Below are 20,759 nucleotides of genomic sequence, written 5' to 3' on the forward strand. Positions count from 1 at the left end.
AGCAGGCTCCCTGTTGAGCAGAGAGCCCAATGCGGGGCTCCATCCCAGGACCCTGGGATCATGACCTGAGCCGAAGGCAGAGGCTTAACCCACTGAGCCACCCAGGTGGGCCCCCCTACCATGAGCTCTTAATGAACAAAACTAATTTTTAAACCACAACTGAAGGTTTGAGGGGCTTGTAAATAGGCTTTAGAATTCACTGACATAATCTGAGTAGTAAACAGCCTGAGAAGGGCTTTCTTGGCAAAACTGTGATCAATAAATGACAATGTAGACTTAGCAATTATAGCAGTGGACAAAAGCTTAGAAAAACCTTTGCCCTAAGGAACGGGAGAAAAAGATACCCTGGAGGAAACTCCTACCGAAAGGGAACTTGAATTAAGAGACAGGAAAGAGCAAGGGGTAGAAATGACAGAGAACATTGGAAGGAAAAACAGTCAAGAGCTAGCTTTAAAGAAGGAAATATTTCTATAAAACTAATGAAGATAAGCGACTCTACGAAATTGAAAGCAAAATGATATGGAGAATTCCAAAATAATTCAGCTTCAAACACACACTTTATTAGTCAGATGTTTAGCGTTTAGAGTTCTAAGTTTTGGAATCCATTTCACCCAGAGGATGAAGAGGTAGGCTCTGAGACCACCGGACCCAAACTGCAACTTTCTAGAATGACAACCACCCCATACTGGCAGGGGTATAGCCAACAACGAGGAATAAAGGAGTAATTCCATTTCTTTAAAGGAAAAAAAGGTGATTTTTGGGAGAAAGTGTCCCTAAAACGGCATCTATCATTAGTAGGTAGAGGTCAATCCCTAAGACCTATGTCAGAAGGACCTCAAAAAGGCTTGGATGGAGTTCATGTTCATGCCATATATGGGAATACTATCTTCATCAGGTTATTCCGCTATGTTTGAACCATCGAAAACACTGGAGAAGAAAAGGATTATTTTTCTTTTAACAAAATGAACAAATCCCCAAGTAGACAATTTCACCAGTTATCTAAAATTGCTTCTTGATTTTGTATTTCCTGTTCAAAACAAACAATTTTGACATAATAAGCTGTTTTCTAATATCATGGCCATCTCAGAATTTAAAAATCTCATTTAGAATCAACCAGTTTATATGACAGAAAACTACTATAATGCCCTAATGCAATTTCCTTTGAGTCATGGAAAAATTCAGTGTGTGTGTGTGTATGTGCACACATGTGTGTTACTACCCAGACAAGGGCATTTGTTATTATTTATTTATTTTGGGGGGGGTTCATTTTAAATGATTTAGTAGTCAGATAGGTTAACACAAAATAATACTCAAATGTCCTCTATTTCCTTTTGTTTCTACGTATTACTTTTCCCACATTAATCATAAACAGGTAAGATTCTGACTTACTGTCTTACAGGACCTTTCTTCATGGTCAATTTTTCTCTTTCTTGATGTCATATCTAAGAAACTTTCTCAACGACCTTGCAGTTTCCTTCAGTGAACTGTGAAAAAAAAACCCTCTCCCTCCAGCTCCCTAGCCCCACCTGGCCTTCTCTGTCACATGAGGACTTCTGGTACTGCCTGTTATCAATCACGGGTCCCTCCCTCATTCTCTTCCTCTCCTCTGCTGCTTCTGGTTTTACTGGGTGTAGAATCACTTCATTTACTGCTTTTCTTTCCTTTAATTATGATGCTGTGTTGGAGACAGAGAAGTTTCAAATCCTATACTTTTTCTTTTCGTGTAATATCACTTTACTTGGCACTAAAACTCTATACCCCAACTTGGCTCCTGGTGCCAGATCCACTCATGCTTTAAATCTCTTTTCTAAGGTAATCCTGGAGTCTGGATTGTTCCACCATCTGGGTGAGGACCAGTACCTCCAGAGAAAGTCTATTTCTTCCATGAACTCAGTCCAGATTTATCAGAGTCCAGCTGCCACCTAAACTCTCCCTAACCTTGACTTTTTTTTTTTGACCAAAAACTTCTTTTCAACTATGCACTTATATTTATATTACTCCAAACATACCAGTCTCTTCAATATAATAATGAAAATGCCATCCGATGATGCAGTGGGTTAGAGGACTTACATTTCTGCCAGATGCACTGTCTTCATCAGTTTTAGCTCCCATAATAAGACCACTGGATAATGACTAGCTTAGCACGTCCTTAGATTATGTACTCAAGAATCTTTCTTTTTTTTTTTTTAAAGATTTTATTTATTTATTTGACAGAGAGAGATCACAAGTAGGCAGAGAGGCAGGCAGAGAGAGAGAGAGAGAGAGAGAGAGAGGAGGAAAACAGGCTCCCTGCTGAGCAGAGAGCCCGATGGGGGACTCAATCCCAGGACCTTGAGATCATGACCTGAGCCGAAGGCAGCGGCTTAACCCACTGAGCCACCCAGGCGCCCCAAGAATCTTTCTTTATTCCATTTTTACCTTCCCTTTACTAGCAGTTCCAAAACAAACACTCGTCTTGAAGCAATTTGACCTTATTATTAACCCTTTACAAATACCAGTATCAACAAATACTATGAAGCAATTATCACCCAGGTAGCTAAAATAGCTTGGCTACAGTTTTAACTGGAAATGTTCTAAAATCATTCAAGTGGAAATCATTCTTTGGGTGGGAAAAATGTATGGTTTGTGCTACTGGTTTTTAGCACACTTATGAAAGGATGCTAAATTCATTAATCTACCCAACACTTACTATGTGCAGATCCTTTCCAGGTGATTTCCAAATGTTTGAGTATGTGGCACCTGCTCTTGTTATCAATTCAGCAGAGACTAAGAACCTACTGCACAAAGCCAAATCCCTTCCCCGTGTCTACGTGAGAGGCATCCCATTTAACTTTACTAATTCACATTCTTTTATGGAATTTATGGAATGCTAGGAAAGAGGATATATTGAAGAGCATTCACTTTCCTCTTACAGCTCCCAGTTTAGAGGAAGAAACTGATATAAATTATGAAATCACATACATGTATTTAAAATGCATTTTTAAAAACTGTGATTTAAAAAACACCTAACAAAATGTATCATCTTCACCATTTTTTGGTACGTAGTTGAGCAGCATTCACTGTGTTCTCATTGTGGGGCAATACATCTCAAACTTTGTCATCCTGCAAAACTGAAGCTCTGTTATACGCATCAAACACCCCTTCCTCATTTCCCCCGCGCCGTCCAACCCCTGGAAACCACTGTTCCACCTTCTGTGTCTAGAAACTTGACTTCTCTAGGTATCTCACGTAAGTGGCATCATACTATATTAGCCCTTTTGTGTCTGGCTTAGTTCACTTAGCCTGATGTCAAGTCTCACCTGTATTACAGCACGGGACAGGACTTCTTTCTTTTTAAAGGCTGCATGATATGCCTTCGACCTACAGATCACCTTTTGGTTATCTGTTCACCTAACAGCAGATGTTTGGGTTTTCCCTCTTTCTTGGCTGTCTGAATATTGCTGTTACGAACAAGGGTGCGCAAATATCTCTCCAAGGGCCTGCTTCACATTCTTGTGGGCATATGCCCAGAAGTGGAATTGCTGGGTCATACGGCAATTCTGTGTTTACTTTTTTTTTTTTTTTAACTTTATTTATGTAAGCAATCTCTACACCCTATGTGGGGCTCGAACTCATAACCCTGAGATTAAGAGTTGCATGCTCCACTGACAAAGCTGGCCAGGTGCCTCTCTGTGTTTAATTTTTTGAGGAGCCTCCATACCATTTTCCACAGTGATATACCATTTTACATTCCCACCAACAAGGATTTCAGTTTTCTACATTTTCATAACACCTGTCATTTTTGTTTTTTAAACAGAGGTCACCTTAATGGGTGTAAGGTGTTACCTTGTGTTCACATGTAAATTTTTAATTGTGGTAAATGTAACAAAGGAGAGGCAAGTCAAATTAAGGGCACATGTACTAGATGAATTTAGCCTGGTCAGGAATGCAAGGAAAGGCACCCTCAGGAAGGAATGACTCATGAGAAGTCTGCACTTGATCTTAGCCAAAAGGCTGAGAAGCGATTGACTCACGTGAAGTCTGAAAACTATATAAGGATTAGCTAGGTGGAAGGTGGAGACCAGGCCATTCAGGAGTTGCGGGGAGTACGTGAAAATGCACTGTGGGAGTGTAAATGCGGCAGGTCAGGAAGCAAAAGAAGACCAGTGTGGGTAGGGTGAGGAGAGAGGAACAGTACTATAGGAGAAGTCAGGGCTTCAGAGGGCCTCAGGGACCAGGAACATAACCTGGAACTTTCTCCTGAGGGCAAAAGGAAGCCTGGGGAAAACTACATCAGATTTGTGTTGTGAGACTGTTTTGACTGCAATAGAGCAATGGTTGCAGACAGACTAGAAGCCAAGTAGCTAGTCAGGAAGCTACTGCAATAATCCAGGCAAAAAAACTGCTTATGGTACCAGCTAACTGGACAGGATGAGAACTGGAGGGGAGAAGATACATGTAAGAGACATTTAGGAGGTAAAAATGACAGAGGACTTGTATTAAGCAACATGATGGAAAGAAGGGGCCTAGAACTCTAGCAGGAAAAAAGGACAAAGGGTTCACATGATCTTAGATGACTAATAATCCGACTTAGAAATTACCACTCATTGAACACATTAACCATTTGTTAGGAAGAAATCTAATTTATTTTCGGTGCCATAGGTTATTATTGCTTAGCTGGTTGCTTCGTGACATAAATGTGACCAAAGTCCTGGATCCTGACCTCTTCCCTCCCACATTCAGGAGGAAATGTCTGGGGTATTAGCCAACACTTTGGAAAAACTACTTAAAATCAGACCCACACTTTATAAATCACGGTTTATAAACTCTGCTTAAAGCAATTAATAAGCACAGATTAACAGCTCAGTTGTCCAAGATTTTATTTTTTAGGGAAGGCCTTGTGTAAGAGCCAAGACCCTTTTTGAAGTGCAAGCGACTGAAATGAAAGTCAGGGAGGCGCCCCCTGCGTGCAGGGAAGGGACCTGGAGGACCAAGTTGCTCCCGGGATCCAATTCGAACTGAGGCAGGGTTTCCTTACCTCCTAATCTTGCTTGCACTAAATTTAGCTTTGGAGAATGAGTCTGGGTTTCCAAGTCCCTTTTGGTCAAGAGCGTGCTGGCCAGGAGAGGGGCTGCCGGCCAGGGGTGATTACTGAGCCCTTGCATTGGGTCTGGTCTGACTTGAGATATGCTGTCAACCTAACACATGTACAGGATTCCAAAGATTTAGTACAAAAAGGTCATAAATTATCCCACTAATGATTTCTTTTAATGTTGATCTCAAGTTGGGCTAAATAGATTAATAAAACTAACTTCATTTTTTTAAACTTTCTTTCAATGGAGCCACTAGAAAACTGAACTGTATCCATGTGTGGCTCATGATATTTCATGACAATGAACAGCATGGACAGCACTGCTCGGGGTCATTCGAAGCTGACATTTTGAATTGTTGGCTGCCAAAGGAAAGAGGCCTCTCTCAGAAAAGCTTCCACTTCTTAACATCCCTGCTTTAAACAATTTGTTCTACCCAAACCTGTCTTCTTGTTCTTGGGTAGGGAAGGAGGAGGGGGAGGCTACAAAAAGTAGGCAACGTCCCATGGCACTCAAGTTGGAGACAGCAGGAAAAGTTCACAAGCTGCTTTTTTACAACTTAACAATGACTGCCAACTTTCCAGAAGGCTACGAGAGTTCTATCTTCACTTGACCCAGTTTTACCTCTTGTGTCTGTCACTTAGCAATTTCTTCATTTTCAGAAGTAACAGAAATCCAACTTGAATGGTCTTAAGTAAAAATGGGAATATATCAGTATGTGCATCTAAACATTCAGAGAAAGTCCTAGCTTCAGGCAGAGCTGGATCCAGCCCTGCACTCAATGCTGTCTTCTCTCTCTCTTTCTCTCTCAGTCCAGCTTTTCCTCTGTGCTGTGCTCAGAGGCCCAGCCAGGCTCTCTCTCTGTGGCAGCCACTGGCAACTTCAGGCTGACATCATCTCTATAAAATAAGCCTGGCAGCAAAAGTGTTTTCCCCTTCCCTTATTAGTTTCCATTAAAAAAAAAAAAAATCTGGGGTGCCTGGCCTTCAGCTCAGGTCATGATCCCAGGGTCCTGGGATTGAACCCCACATTGGGCTCCCTGCTCAGCGGGGAGCCTGCTTCCCCCTCTCTCTCTCTGCCTGCCTCTCTTACTTGTGATCTCTAACTGTCAAAAAAAAAAAAAAAAAATCCTTGAGGAGCACCTGGGTGGCTCAGTCAGTTAAGCAGTGGCCTTCAGCTCCAGTCATGATTCTAAGTTCCTGGGATCGTGTCCCCCATTGGGTTCCCTGCTCAGCGGGGAGTCTGCTTCTCCTTCTACCTTCTACTCCCCCTGCTTGTGCTCTCTGACAAATAAGTAAATAAAATCTTAAAAAAAAAAAAGTCCTTGAACTGTCCTTAAGTGGCCTGGTGTGGGTCACCATGCGCATTTCTGAATCAGTCACCATGGACCACGATATGAACACCCTGGTTGACTAGCCCTGGGGGTTGGGGGGCAGGTCCAGATCCAGAGGTGGAGTAGAGGCAGAAACGGCACTGTCTCAATGCATGTTCTGGAAGGGGGAAAGGCTTTAGGGGCTGTGACCGGGAAAACAGGAAAGGGATGTGGGGCAGGTGGTTGGTGACAAGATGCTCTTGCACCTAGGATGTTAAAGAGGTGTCCGCGGCTGCTGAGCCAGTGGGTGGGCCTTGCCCTCACGGTGTGCCCAGAAGTCTACACAAACATGTCCATCTTCCAGTTTCTAGCTTTTGTTACAATCAGGTTGCAGACATTAAAAAACTAAAATAACACTCATGAATGAATGTGCACTACAGGCACAGACACAGGTAACATACATTCCTCTTTTCCTGTCTTTAGCTGAAGGAATGTCAAACTCTTACAATAGCTGGTTAATCACCGTTCAGAAAGCATATGATCTCCTCAGCAGATTCTGATATTTTATGATGCCAATGGCCACAAGAGTCACTGAAGAGAGGACTAGCCTACTTCAAGTCCTTTCACTATTCTGATCTTCTTGGATTCTGGTGACAGCAGCTTTGCATCACTGTTTTTATACAAAATAGGAAAGGCCTGGCATGGGCTTAACAGCAGGCTGTGATTCTCTTTGGTTTAACCTACCCTTTTCTTGCTAGGTTATCTTTTCTTGCACAAATCCTTTATCTGCTGGCCTTTCTCAGGCAGCTCTGCACCTCTTAAATCAAACAAACCTAAAGAAAGAGGTCTCTGGGTGAGAGGACTACGGTCCCCCACTGTGGTCACCAGACAAAGCCATTTTCTTCTGCAGATGTCCGGGAAGTAAACCCCTGCATAGAAACTCTCAACCCCAGTGCCGCGCATACACATTTCCACATGTTTGGAGAAAGGAAAAGTTCAAAACCACATCAAACATACTCTGTGACCGCTGAGTATAAATATTACAAACAAACAAAATCAGCATGTAATGTGTACTTTAATTTGCTGACAGATATTTTAAAAAATTAACATCCGAGTGAATGGCAAATGCCAACACCACAACAAAACCTTTCACTGAAGAGAAAAATAACTCACAATCAAAGCCGCCTGGCCTCTAATTAGCACACAGCATCCTTGAAACGAGAGGCCAAAATAAAATAAACTGCCAAAAGAAAGAGAACGGTGGTGGTGGTGGTGGGTGGGTGTGTGTCTGGGGGGAGGGAGGGTAGGAACTTGAAAATTAAGGCTTTCCATGATGTACTTAAACACACACACACAACAGACATTGTCTGAAACCTACTTTCCTGGAGTTCAATACCGGAAGATTGCAGCTCAAACACAAAGTATGCGTATGTTTCTGACTCTACAATTATGTCTTAAAAATTCTTTTTTTTTTTTTTTTTTAAAGGGTCTTGTTTATTTATCTGGCAGAGAGAGAGAGAGCACAAGCAGGGGGAATAACAGGCAGAGGGAGAAGCAGATTCCCTGCTGAGCAGGGAACCTGATGGGGGACATGATCCCAGGACCTTGAGATCATGACCTGAGCCTAAGGCAGATGTTTAACTGACTGAGCCACCCAGGTGCCCTGTACTAAAAACTCCACTACACTGCAGGGTAGGTGTCTTACTACGGAACTTAATAAAAGCAAAATTTTAAGGAGACTCACCTGACACTTATTCGACACACGGCTTGTACCAAGCATACCCTGGGGGCTCTTCATAGTGACCAAGGCTGGGCATCCACACCCTGGAGTCTAGCCACCTTGGCAAGCCCCAGCTACTCCACTCTGGAGCCTGTCCAACATGCCGCTGCTCTCTTCCCAAGCCTCTGTACCTTCCTATGGCTGCCAGATTACCATGTGAGCTAATGCTTGATTCACTGTGGAATTGCAAATGTACAGCATATTTATACGAAGTACCTCTGAGACATAGTAAGTTCTCAAAAAATAGTACCTAATGTTATTTACATGCCTTCTTTTCTTCAATCTCTCTATTAACTCCAAAGGTAGGTACTATCTTCTCCACATTCCTGATGAAACTGAGGCTCAGGATAACACAGTCACAGAGATTATGAACAATGGACTGTAGCACAGAAGCAACCAGGAGAAAGTGGCTGGCCCCATTCCTGCCCATACAAAGAATCATAAATAGCTTTAAGGAGCTCATTCATTTTTAAAAATATACTTCCCCCTTGTTTGGAAATCAGGGAAAGGCAAAAAACCCCAACTTGGCATGATATGTAACAACTACAAAGGCCACGTTCTGAGGAAGCTGTCATCCGATGCCTGAATTTTCTGATTTTAGAGCCCAAATATTTATAGAGCCAAATATTTATAGGGAGAACTCATCTTGATATCCCTGATCAAGCGAAGGTTTGTTTTTCTTTTCATCATCAATAAATAATTTTTGGTGATAGTTTTAAAGTTTCTCAGTTCCCGTGATTGCCTCTGACAGGGGTTCGAGTGGGGAGCCTTTAAGGACAGCAAACACACACAAATGGGGGGACCCCTGGATGTGGGTGACAAGAGTTACAGGAGAAACCAGGGAGTCCTTAATTTTGCTCATATGTTAGTTAGCCAGATGATAATGCCGTCCAGAAACAGAGCAAGTCAATCTTATTATTACACAGAGTGTACAAGTTTAAAGGCCAGAATGAAAATCGGACTTTAGCAAATAACTGGGCCAAATTCAATAAATAAGAAAACTGTACAAAGAAGATGCCAGAAAGTTATTTCAAGCCAAGAGGCAAGTCTCTACGGATGGGGCTTTCTACCTTATCAGGTTGACCACTTTTCACATATATGAGGCCACAGACTTGTGAAGTACATTATTTGAGGAAAATAGGACCTACTCTATCAATATTGCTATATTAAAGATAATTCTAATAAGCTTGCAGTATTCGTGTTAGGTGTTTCTGGGCTGTTATTACCTAAAACACTAATAATTGTGATATTAAAGTGATTCTTTATTTTTATCATTCACTTATTTTTTATATTTATATATTTATTTGTTATGTATATTTACTGTATATTATGTATAATATATATTATTATTAAATTTATTACTATCTATTTATTTTTAATTTAAATTTTACTTAGTTAACATTCAGTGCAATACTGTTTCTGGAGAATTCACTGATTCATCATTTATATACAACATCCAGTGCCCTCCTTAAGACCCATTACTCATCTAGCCCATCCCCCCACCCACCTTCTTCCATCAACCCTGAGTTTATATCATTAAGAGTCTCTAATGGTTTATTGCCCTCTCTCCCTTCACCTCTTCCCATTTATTCGCCTGTTTTCTTTTTTGAATTCTGCATATGAGTGAGATCATGTAGTACTTGTCTTTCTCTGACTGACTTATTTCACTTATAATACACACTAGCTCCATCCATGTGGCTGCAAATGGCAAGATTTCATTCTTTTTGATGGCTGAGTAATAACCCTGCATGTGTATGACTACACACACCACCTCTTTAGCCATCAATGGAGGGACATTCAGGCTCCCAACACCATTTGTTGAAGAGACTGTCTTTATCCATTGGATACTTTTTCCTACCTTATCGAAGATGAGCTGACCAAAGAGGTGTGGGCCCATTTCTGGGTTCCCTATTCCCTCCCACTGAACTGTGTGTCTGTTTTTGTGTCTCTACCATACTGTCTAGACGATTATAGCTTTGTAATAGAGCTTGAGGTCTCGAATCGAAATGCTTCCAGTTTTGTTTCTTTTTTTCAGGATTGCTTTGGCTACTCTGCATCTTTTGTGGTTCCATACAAATTTTAGGATTGTTTGTTCTAGTTCTGTGAAGAATGCTGGTGGTATTTTGATAGGGATTGCATTAAATGTGTAGATTCTTTGGGTAGTATAGACATTTTTAACGAACAATGTCTGTTCTTCCAATCCACGAGCATGGAACATTTTTCCATGTTTTTGTGTCCCATTTTATTTCTTTTACAAGTGTTATTAAGTTTCCAGAGTGTAGATCTTTTACCTCTTTAGCTAGGTTTATTGTTAGGTATCTTTTTTTTTTTTTTAACCAAATCTTTAAAGAAATCGAAAACCACCCAACTTCGAATATAGTATACAATGCAATGTTAATGCTTAAACCTGTCTTTTAAAAGTATATATTTCCAGGATGCCTGGGTGGCTCAGTCAGTTAAGCCGCTGCCCTCAGCTAAGGTTATGATCCCAGGGTCCTGGGATCGAGTCCCACATCGGGCTCCTTGCTCAGTGGGGAGCCTGCTTCTCTCTGCCTTTGCCTGCTTGTGCTCTCTCTCTCTCTCTGATAACTAAATAAAATCTTTTTTAAAAAAAAGTACATATTTCCTTGATTGATTATATGCTGATAAGTATAAAAGAAATATCCTAACATCTGTGTGTGGGTGGGGTGCCTTTTTCCTGCACATGCTACTCCCAGAGGACAGGCAGCACACGCACAGGGTGCTCCTTGGAAAGCCAGCAGGGCTGTGGGTTGGAGGGAACTTTGATGCTGCCTTCATTTGGTGGCTCAACAATTGCACAAGAAATTCTGGTTGTTTTTTTCCCTTTAGATCACGTCTTTCATGGCAGCAGGATTCTGGAGGCAGCTTCCCTCCTTATGGCTGAACAGCTCTGGGCAGCAGAGAAGCAACTACTTCACACACAAAAGAAGGCCATTTCTTTGATGGATTTCTCCCAGGAGCAAGCATGTGTCCATCTCAGAAGCCTCTGGCGAATGTCTCCTGTTTCTCCTACTGGGTTTCTGAATCACTGACTACAGCACGAGCTGGGATCTGGCTCTCGCCTGGAGTCAGGGGCAGAAATGACACTGCATAGGTGTTGGGCCTCTTACACAAGGTCTGGTAGTTGCCTACAAACTGGGCCCCTTCAGAAAGGGTGGTGGAGGATGGATGCTGGGGGTGAAACAACCTTGTCCCACGCCAGGAAAATTAACTTATGCACAGGTTCCCTCCTGGCCCTTGGGCCAGTCTCTGTCCTACAGAGATGTTCTACAACCCCAGCTGAGTAAAGATGGGGGCTGATGGGGCCATGACCCTCCTGCCTCGCTTATCTCCTAGAGCACATGCCACTTGGAAACAAAACCCCCTCTTTTTACATTTGGTGTGGAAAAGACCTGAGCCTGAGACCCTACCAGTCTGTGAAGTCCCAGAGGAAGCAGTCACTTAGGGAAGATGGGTGGTGGGTCGCTTTGACCAAGTGGCAACCACTCCTCCTTCAGTATACTGTTCACCCACTGGGATCTGCACCATGTACACACAAGTGTGGTATAAAACCTAAATGTAAACCCATTCCTGTGTTTGAAATTAAAAAAAAAAAAAAAAGAGAAAAGAAAGCCTGGCTGGAGCCGGGAGTTTGGCACGGCAGACAGAGTTAGCAGTTTGTAGGCTTTGAAGTGAAAGGTTTTTTTTTCCCCTCTTTTACTAGCAATGAAAAGGACGTTAAAGGAAAAGCACCAAAGGTGATGAGGAATATTTTTCCATGGCGAACGATGTAATGTCTTTTGGTATAATTCTCTATTTAGAAAGCGAGGTGCCTTAAAGCTGTCATTGGCGATACCTGACACATCTTACGTAACCACTGCCCAGGGGACATAAATCATCTGTGGATATTTTAAATAACACCATCTTCTCCTAGAACACCCTGCATGACTCAAACACTGAGACGGAGGAATATTTCAGGTGTTTTGGAGCAGTTCTCAGACATTCAGGGAGGGACAATTTGGAGGTTTATTAAAATTCACAGGCTGGGGCTATGCACCCAGGGACTGTGGTTGTGTGTGCCTGTGTGTGTAAATGTGGGTGCGTGCATATTGCAAGAACATATTTTCTGGGTGGGGAGGAGGTTGTTTTTTAACAAGCAATCTAGACAACACCTGGGTGGCTCAGTTGGTTAAGTGACTGCCTTCAACCCAGTTCATGATCCCGGGGTCCCGGGATCAAGTCCCGCATTGGGTTCCTAGCTCCATGGGGAGGCTGCTTCTCCCTCTGACCATCTCCCCTCTCATGTTCTCTCTCTCTCTCAAATAAATATATAAAATCTTTAAAAACAGAAACAAACCAAAACAAAAACCCAAACAAGTAACCTAGATAATTCAGATGCAGGTGGTCCCTGGACCTTACTGAGAAATATCACATCTAGAACCTATAGAATGTTAAAATTCTTTGACCAAAAGAATTAGGAGTTGAAGTCACAATACTTCTATTTACAGAAGTTCAAAACTAATTAGTTACTTCCAAAAAAAGAGCAGGCATGTTTTCCATTTCCCTTGGGTTTTCTTATTATACCTGTGCGACATTCCTCAGAGATAACAAGGGTGGATAATATTATTCTAACTTTGCCGATAAGGAAATTAACACAGGCTAAGTGATTTACCAAAGGTGACAGAGCTAGTTGGGGCAGGTCTCTTTAGCCTTTTACACAGACATCAAATGAGATGGCATCCCCTCAGATACTCCCCAAGTCAAAAGCCTTCAGAAACATGTGAAGAAAATAGCAGTACATTTCCTGATCCGGTTTTAGATAAAGTTTTCCTCATCTCTAATCAAATGCTCTTCCTCAGCAGGCAGCTCTGAGCTAAATGAAGTTTAAAATTTTCTACCTTGAGCACTGGCTTTGGAGACCCATTATGGAGATGCTTATAACCCACGATCATGCTACTGGGAGAAAGTAAAGCAGATGGTCCCCTATGGAAAAACATCAGCACATGTTTTCCTTGGTAGGGGACTTTGGCATTAACTTGAGTTTATAATAGATAGATATAACTTGAGTTTTTAATTCGCTTTAGATCTAGTTTGGACCTAGAAAAATGGAAAAACAAGGTGTCCCTTAAAATCCCACAAATGTTGTGTATTTTTAGGAGACAGAGTCCACAGATGACTTCTTTGATTTCAGAAACTTCCACTGGGACTTTCTGGGGCTCACTGTCTGGTTGGGTTTTGTGTATCATATCATGAGGTGCTGGAGGGAAGATAAAGACCCTTTGACAGTAGAAAATCACTCTCATCTAGAGCCTTCTCCTCCCTTGCCCTCGAGGGAAAACCTGCCTTCTCCCTCATGAGAAAAACTCTTGATATAATGGACAAGACAAAGAAAGAAATATTTAACCAAATCCATTAGGAAATCCCAGCAGGAACAATGTACCTTTTCAACAGTTTAGGATGTTATGAACAGACAGAATGTTTTGTGTGGGGCATCTGTCTCAGGCTCCCGAGTGAGAAATGCTGTTTGCCATTAAACCCTAGTTTCATTCCAAAGCTCAAAAGAACCGTGTTCATTTGCTCTGTGAACTACAAAAAAATAGTTTATACAAGTCACTAGAAACATATAATAATAATAATAATAATAATAATAATAATAATAATAATAAAAGTCTTTTCCCAGAGTACCTCTCACTCCTAAGCATTCATCAATTGTCTTAGTTCAGGCTTAGCTCTTACACCACACACTGGGTGGCTTATCAGCCAGACATTTATTTCTCACAGTACCGGAGTCTGGACATCTGAGATCAGGGTGCCGGCATGATGGTGAGGACCCTCTTTAAGCATCTAACTAACTTCTCATTGTATCTTCAACGAGACAGAAAACAAGTGAGCTAGATCTCTGGCTCCTTCTTATAAGGAGCTCTAATCCTCTTGATGACCTAATTACTTCCCAGAGGCCCTACCTCCAAATACCATCGCACTGGGGGGGTAGGGCCTCAACACGAGACTTTGAGGTGAGGACACAAACACTGAGTCCATAATGACCACCCGGGACCAAAGAGATGACCAGGGCTTGGGCTGATTTTCAATAGTAGCCCCGAAGAGCCCGGCTTCCAGCTTTCTTCATGACAGCCTGTCATTCCCTCAGAGGCAGCAGAAGTCTTTGGGAGACCTCTGACTAGTTTTGGTCACTCTCCATGTAAGGGCTTCTTCAAAAGGGTTCAAAGAACAAACAAACCGCTGGGCAGCAATAGCAGGTGAAAGAGTGTTAGGATGGCTCTGACACTGTATTTCTGACACCCTGTCCCCACTAAGAGGTCTTCATTGGAGGAAGACTAGTGATCATAAACCGGCTTTCACACACACACAGCAGAATACCCACTCGGAAGTCCCATGACATGAAAACTACCTTAATCGTCTTACTCGGTGTCTAATGAGAACCTCACCTTAGCCAGCTGTGTTCGATTTCCAAGTAACATCATTTACCTCATACAAACCCGCCAAACAGTGAGAATGACGTAAAAAATTAAAAAATGAAAAATGTATACCAAAATGATACGTGATTTGATATTACGGTTTCTTTGCTTTGGGATGGCAGGAATACCTTGTTAAATGCGTTTGAAAGGTCCGCAATGACAGAAATTTCACCATTAGGCCAAGCCCTCACACCATACAGACCAGCACCCAACTTGGAGAGTGACCATGTGGCATGGTTAGTAGTGTCTGCCCAGCAGATGTGGCCTCTCTGCCCTTGGAAAGTAGCTTGTGGCTTGGAGTGAGAGTCAGAGGCCAATCTAGCTTGGGCACCTCTAACCTAGGGTTGCTGCTGCAGATGCATGCAGAGAGGGTTCACCTGGGTATCTCTCTGGTGAGGGCACTGGGAAGGGCTTCCAAGAAAATTGATTTTGTTGGCCAGTCACACATGGACTGATCCCATTCTGCCAGCTGTCACTCTTCTCTCACCTAAGAAACTATCTGCAGCAATCAGCTGCTGTCCAGCACCATAAAATTCCCCAAAAGAAACAGTCACAAGGCCATACCTGCCCTTTCCCAGAAGGAAGAAAACCCAAAAGCAGATATTTTAGGCACCACCACCTTGCCAAGTGACCATCGTTGTTGTGAATACTTGTCTTGGTTTGTTTTTTGGGGGGGGATGAATCACATTGCTTTAAAATAGAACTGATTTCTTGAAATGCTCTACAATCTTCCTGATTCATTCAACGTGCTGTAATTTCCATCACCACTTGCGTGTGGGAAAGAACTGCCAAGTGTGTTACGGGTTTGTCCTCATTCCTCACTGTGTAGATGTGTTAGGGGACTATGTGCCCCCTTCTGTATCACTGGTCTGTCCTGGCCAACACCTGCACTTAAGGAGGTCCTGGATACCCTGGGGTCTGATGGCTACTGATTAGCCAAGGGAATAAGGCAAGTAATGCCACCCCTGGGTTATCTCACATAACATAGCTGCTGCACATGTATTTAGGGTTGGGCAGACCAAGGAGTTTGGGCTTATTTCTGCAGAGGAAGTGAGGCTAGGATAATAGCCAGATGTGCCATGCACAGGCCTGGCCCTATAATATGCATTCCTGGGGCAGGAACACCAGTGGAAGTCCATGACCCATAGGTCTTCTCTTCTCATCCTCGGATCTGTCCCCCAGCATAAACGTCCTCATGCAAGTCAGGGTGGCTATAGAGAGGCAAACATCCAATTGGCCCAATGTATGTGTCTTGCAACTAGCTTCCCCTTGGGCTAATGGTATTCACAAAGGCTTGGATATGGGGAAAGGACCATGCAGGCCTGGGAAGTGGGCTTTTGTTGCTATTGAGGAAGGAAACTCAAGATCTTAGAAACCCAGGGAATGGACTAGAAGTAGGATTCTGGCTCTGGGTACCATGGGCTTCTCACCCTGTGAAGAGGAACAGACCTAGCCAAGGCTGGCCAGCTCAGAGGCTTCCAAAGCATAGAGCCTGGGGCAACCACCTGCTGTGATCTTAGGACAGTGCTGGAAATGGGCAGATCAGAAAATGGGGGTCAATGGGTGAGGCTGGAGTGTCTGGGCCTGTCCAGCTTCATCTGTAAACTGAGGTGGTTTGGAACCTGGAATTGTCAAATTCCTCTCCAGACCCAATACTAATACTACTGGTTCTAAATCCAGCTTGTCACTATTGAAGGCTCAGTCTCAAACACTGGATAAAGATAATATAAAAGAAAATTCTAAAAAAAATTCAAATGAGCCTCTCTAGTTCAAGAGATGAACAATGAGATATCCTGGTTAATCAATGATCTGGCTAATGGAGTTGTTAGATTTATCTTTCACAGGTAACTAATAATCAGAGCATAACAATACACTTAACCTCACAACGACCATCTGCATCACCAATGGATGGCAAATGACTCAAACATCTTCAGTTTAGGGCCATGAACTACCTGGACACATCAGGACTGTATGTAATTAACACATGATTCATTATGGAAACATGAACATGCTGGGTAGGCCAGCAGATGTAAGTTGACAATCTCCAATATTAAAATTTCCAATGCCATTTCTGTGGATGAGGCAACCTCTTTCTGATTCTCTAATTTGGTCTGTTTCTTTCCTGATGAATGTTGATGGAAGCAGGCTGCACCAACCTCTCCCGAAGTTCACTGGTGTCGTGAGACACAGAGAGCCCATGCCCAGAAAGCATCAGTGTCCTGAGACAGGGAAAGCCCACTCACAGTTAGGAGCACTGACCTGTCCTTTCATATCTGGAGCAATGGGAATGGTGGGCCAGATGGTTGAGTAGACGCCAAAAAACACCAGCCAGATCAGCATGCTTCCCCAGACAGCCAGATGACTGAACTGCAAAAGGAAACAGAGGCTCAGGCAGGGCTTCTCTGCTGGCACAGGTGAGCCACCCGCACCCCACCTGCAACAGAAACCCTGTGTCCAGGCCAGCTTTCTTCATGGATACATTTTTCACTAGTCACTGGAAAGTGCCATCTTGTAATTATCTTGTCTCAGAATGTCACACAATGAATTCAAGGATCAGGAGGCCCCAAACTACCCTGAAGATCAAGGTGCTTTTGCTGTCTCAGCAGACCTTCTCCTAGACCCCTTGCACAGTTTTAGCCAGCCCCTCACTGGTCCTCACCAATTCTTGCTCCAACTTGGAGCTACATTGGCCAGTTCACCTTAGTCCAGTAAGAGAGCACCATATGGACAAAAAGAACATGATGTTCTTACTTATTGTTTTGAGACTTTGATTCTTCTTTTCATTTTCCAAAGAACTTTTTACAAATCTGGGCTGGATATTACATCTTAACAATCTTTTAAGCTTCTGCTGAGTTGTTAGCTTTTTCTCCTTTGCCTCTGAATATGATGATCCTTGACTTCTTTTCTTCCACACTCCATGACATAATCCACCATCAAGGTCTGTTAGCTTTTCAAAAATACTTCCAGAATCTGACCATTTCTCACTACACCACTTTGTAAGAGTCCAGGCCAAGCCACTATCACCTCTTGTCTGGATTAATTACCATTGTCACTTGATGGATTCTCTACTTCCACAAGCACCTCCAATCTCCTCCCTCATTTTCCCAGCACAGAATTAGGAGTCTATTTATAAAGCAGTGATGGACAAACATGAAACATGGGTTATGATCCTGAAATGTGACATGTCACCAAAATGTCTAAAATTGGGGAATGATTAAATGATGGGATATTGATCAAACTTAATACTCTTTAATTATGAACAAAGATTTTGTGGAAGTATACTTTAAGTTGTGGAAAATGTCCACGATCTATTTTAAACTGAAAAAAGGATTACAAAGCTATATGCTCCATAAAGCATTGTCTTATTAAAAATATACAGGTGAAACATCTGTAATGTTATCCAGAAAAGTCATAACAGTAACTGCCCCTTGTTCATAAACTTATGGAAATTAAAAATTCTCTTTCATGTCCTTCTGTATTTTCTGTATTTTTTTTTTTTTACAACATGCATATACACTTGAAATGAAAGGACTGTCAATAGCTTAGAGCTGTTAGTAAGTGCCAAGCAAATGAATCATCGGAAAACTCTGGATGACAAATTTGCCCTGATAAAGATCAAATGAAAATTTTTACATGCAAAATTTAAATGAGATAGCTCAATCCTGCTGATTGGTTTCCCAAGGCTTAAAAAAAGATCCATGACATCAAATTATCTGTAGTGGATAGAGAAACAGTTCCAGAGAGAAAACTTACTTTAGTCCATGCTGTGGTCTCCAAACCAGCTTTCAGACACACAGTGACAACAACATACTGTGAAAACAAACAGGAATTGGGGAAAATGTATTATCCTTGGTGATTTATTATTACTTTCCAGGAGAAACCCCAAGTCTCCATTCCAGAGGCAGTGGGAGTCACTTTTGTGTTTTTCTTAGCTTGGAAAGATTTGGGGAAAATCACTTTCTACGGTGCTGCTTTTTTTTTTTTTTACAGCTAGATGTGAAACTGTCTTGAGGTGACCTGTCTAGAAATCTTGACTCTGCAAAATCTCTGCTAGAAAATGAGGTAAGCATTTCACAACCATTTTGAACTTTAAGAAATGTATACTATTGAGTTGAAAGATTTAAAACAAATAATATGAAGGAAGGCCTTATATAAAGGGTTTCCAGAGGCAGTGTGCCGACATATGCCACTTAAGAACAGTTCTGTAAACAGAGAGAAACTTACCGTGTAAACAATATTTCCAACAAATAAATAGTCTGTGGCCTGGCCACTGGCCAACGCAGTATCTGAAAAACAAAGAAGTTATTACTAACTTCTGGGGAAGAGCACTGCAATCTGTTTTGTTCAGAATATAAAAACAGAACTTTAGAAACATTTTCAAAAGGTAAGGGATTTTCAAAAACTGCATCATCTGTGATTCTAATGCCTCCTCTAACTGTGAATTGTTTTCATCTTGTATTTTCTCCAAATGAAGCAAACAAACAAAATCAGGTTTCTAACAAAATGAACCAAATACCTGATCTGTATTGAAATTTATATTTTTATAAGGATTAAAATCTCCCCTTGTGGGGTTAAGCAAAGGGAAGAGTTAGACTGTAATAACCTGTTTTTATTTAGAGCAGCATTTGACTTTTTCTGAGTGTTCCTTTAGGATTTATTTTTAGTTTTTGCTAATTGGAACTATGAGCCAATAAAGGAAGATAACCACATGAATACAAATTATTTCATGATTATTGAACTCAGAGTTTGGGAGGGATATTCGCTACTCATGTTCTCATATGCAATTGCATGAACTTCTGAAGTCTATAAATTGGGGGAATGCAAACAATCCAATGAGAGACATCTAGAAAATACAATTAGGAATTTGAAACTTTAATTTCTTAACTTTTCCACTTTTTTGTTCATAATGACTATTACAATGTATAAAACAATTACTAAGGCTGAACTCTAACGGAATTGTCTAACTTCTATCAACTAGCTTGCTGTGAAAAGTCTGGTTATTATCCTGAGGGGTTAAAGCCTTTTTCAACATCAGGAATGGTTTCTTTGGACGCCACTGCTAATCTTCTTTTATTCCCTTTTATACTCAAATTCAGGTCTGTGACTGGGAGGCCAAGGATTACAGGGATTTTTGTGTTCAAATTTCCAACCCAGTAGCTGCCGCACACATACATTTGGGCAGGCTCACTGACCCATGTGCTTGTTGAGGAATCTCTTATCAAAGTGTCAAGATCTGTTTAGTTTTCTAAGACACCAAAATGACCAGGTAGCATCATAAGCAGAATCTGGTCATTGTGGGGCCATAGATCGAGCTCCAGGGCATGGTCTTTCTCCTGATTCAAGATAGGAATATTTGCATATATAAGGAAAGATCAACTGCAAAGTGATATTATGGGCTGCATTAGCTATACACCTAAACTAAGGGACTGCTACTGGGGAAAGTAAAGTGTTATCCAATGAGAATAGAGAGAGATGGCCACCAACTTACAAAGGAATGGTCTGGAAATTTAGGGGAGATACTTGAAAGTTAGGCAGAATTTCATTAAAAGGAAAGGAAGGAAAAAGTTCAAAACACCTATCCTTCCATTCTTGAGCAATAAAGAGGAATGAAACACTGAAACAAGCTATAACATGGGTGAACCTTGAAAATCTTGTGCTAAGTGAAAAAAGCCATCACAAAAGGCCATCTGTTGTAGGATTCTACTTCTTGAACTGTTCAGAAGAGGCAAATCTACAGAGACAGAAAGTAGGCTAGTGATTGTCAGGAGGTGGGAGTTTTTGGGGGGAGAGGGGGCAGAATGGGAAATAACTGCTCATAGTTATGGGGTTTCTTTTGGGGGGAAAGAAAATGCTCAAATATTAAGGTGTCAGCTGCACAATCACATGATATATTAAAAACCATAGAATTGTACCCTTTCAATGAGTAGAATGTAGGATATGTACTGATAAAGCTGATATAAAAAAAATTCAGTTCCTCAGTCACACTTAATCATATTTCAAACCCTCAATGGCCACAGGTAGCTAATGACTACTAAATGGGACAGCATGGATACAGAACACCTCCATCGTCACAGAAAGTTCTATTGGACATTCAAGCCAGAGCCACTATGCTGGAAGAGGAA

General features: G+C 41.8%; 1 protein-coding gene across 1 annotated transcript in view; it reads right to left on the bottom strand.

Annotated features, from left to right (window-relative positions):
• Positions 1–20,759, bottom strand: part of ATP8A2 (ATPase phospholipid transporting 8A2) — a 608,051-nt gene that overhangs the window by 130,107 nt on the left and 457,185 nt on the right. The window contains exons 31-33 of the mRNA XM_059144204.1: positions 18,862–18,923; positions 18,391–18,447; positions 16,897–17,004 (exon numbers count right to left, since the gene is read on the bottom strand). Of these exons, the coding sequence (XP_059000187.1) occupies positions 16,897–17,004; positions 18,391–18,447; positions 18,862–18,923 (227 nt within the window). The remainder of the gene's footprint in view (positions 1–16,896; positions 17,005–18,390; positions 18,448–18,861; positions 18,924–20,759) is intronic.

This window comes from Mustela lutreola, chromosome 13, assembly GCF_030435805.1.
Source record: "Mustela lutreola isolate mMusLut2 chromosome 13, mMusLut2.pri, whole genome shotgun sequence".
Classification (NCBI taxonomy): domain Eukaryota; kingdom Metazoa; phylum Chordata; class Mammalia; order Carnivora; family Mustelidae; genus Mustela; species Mustela lutreola.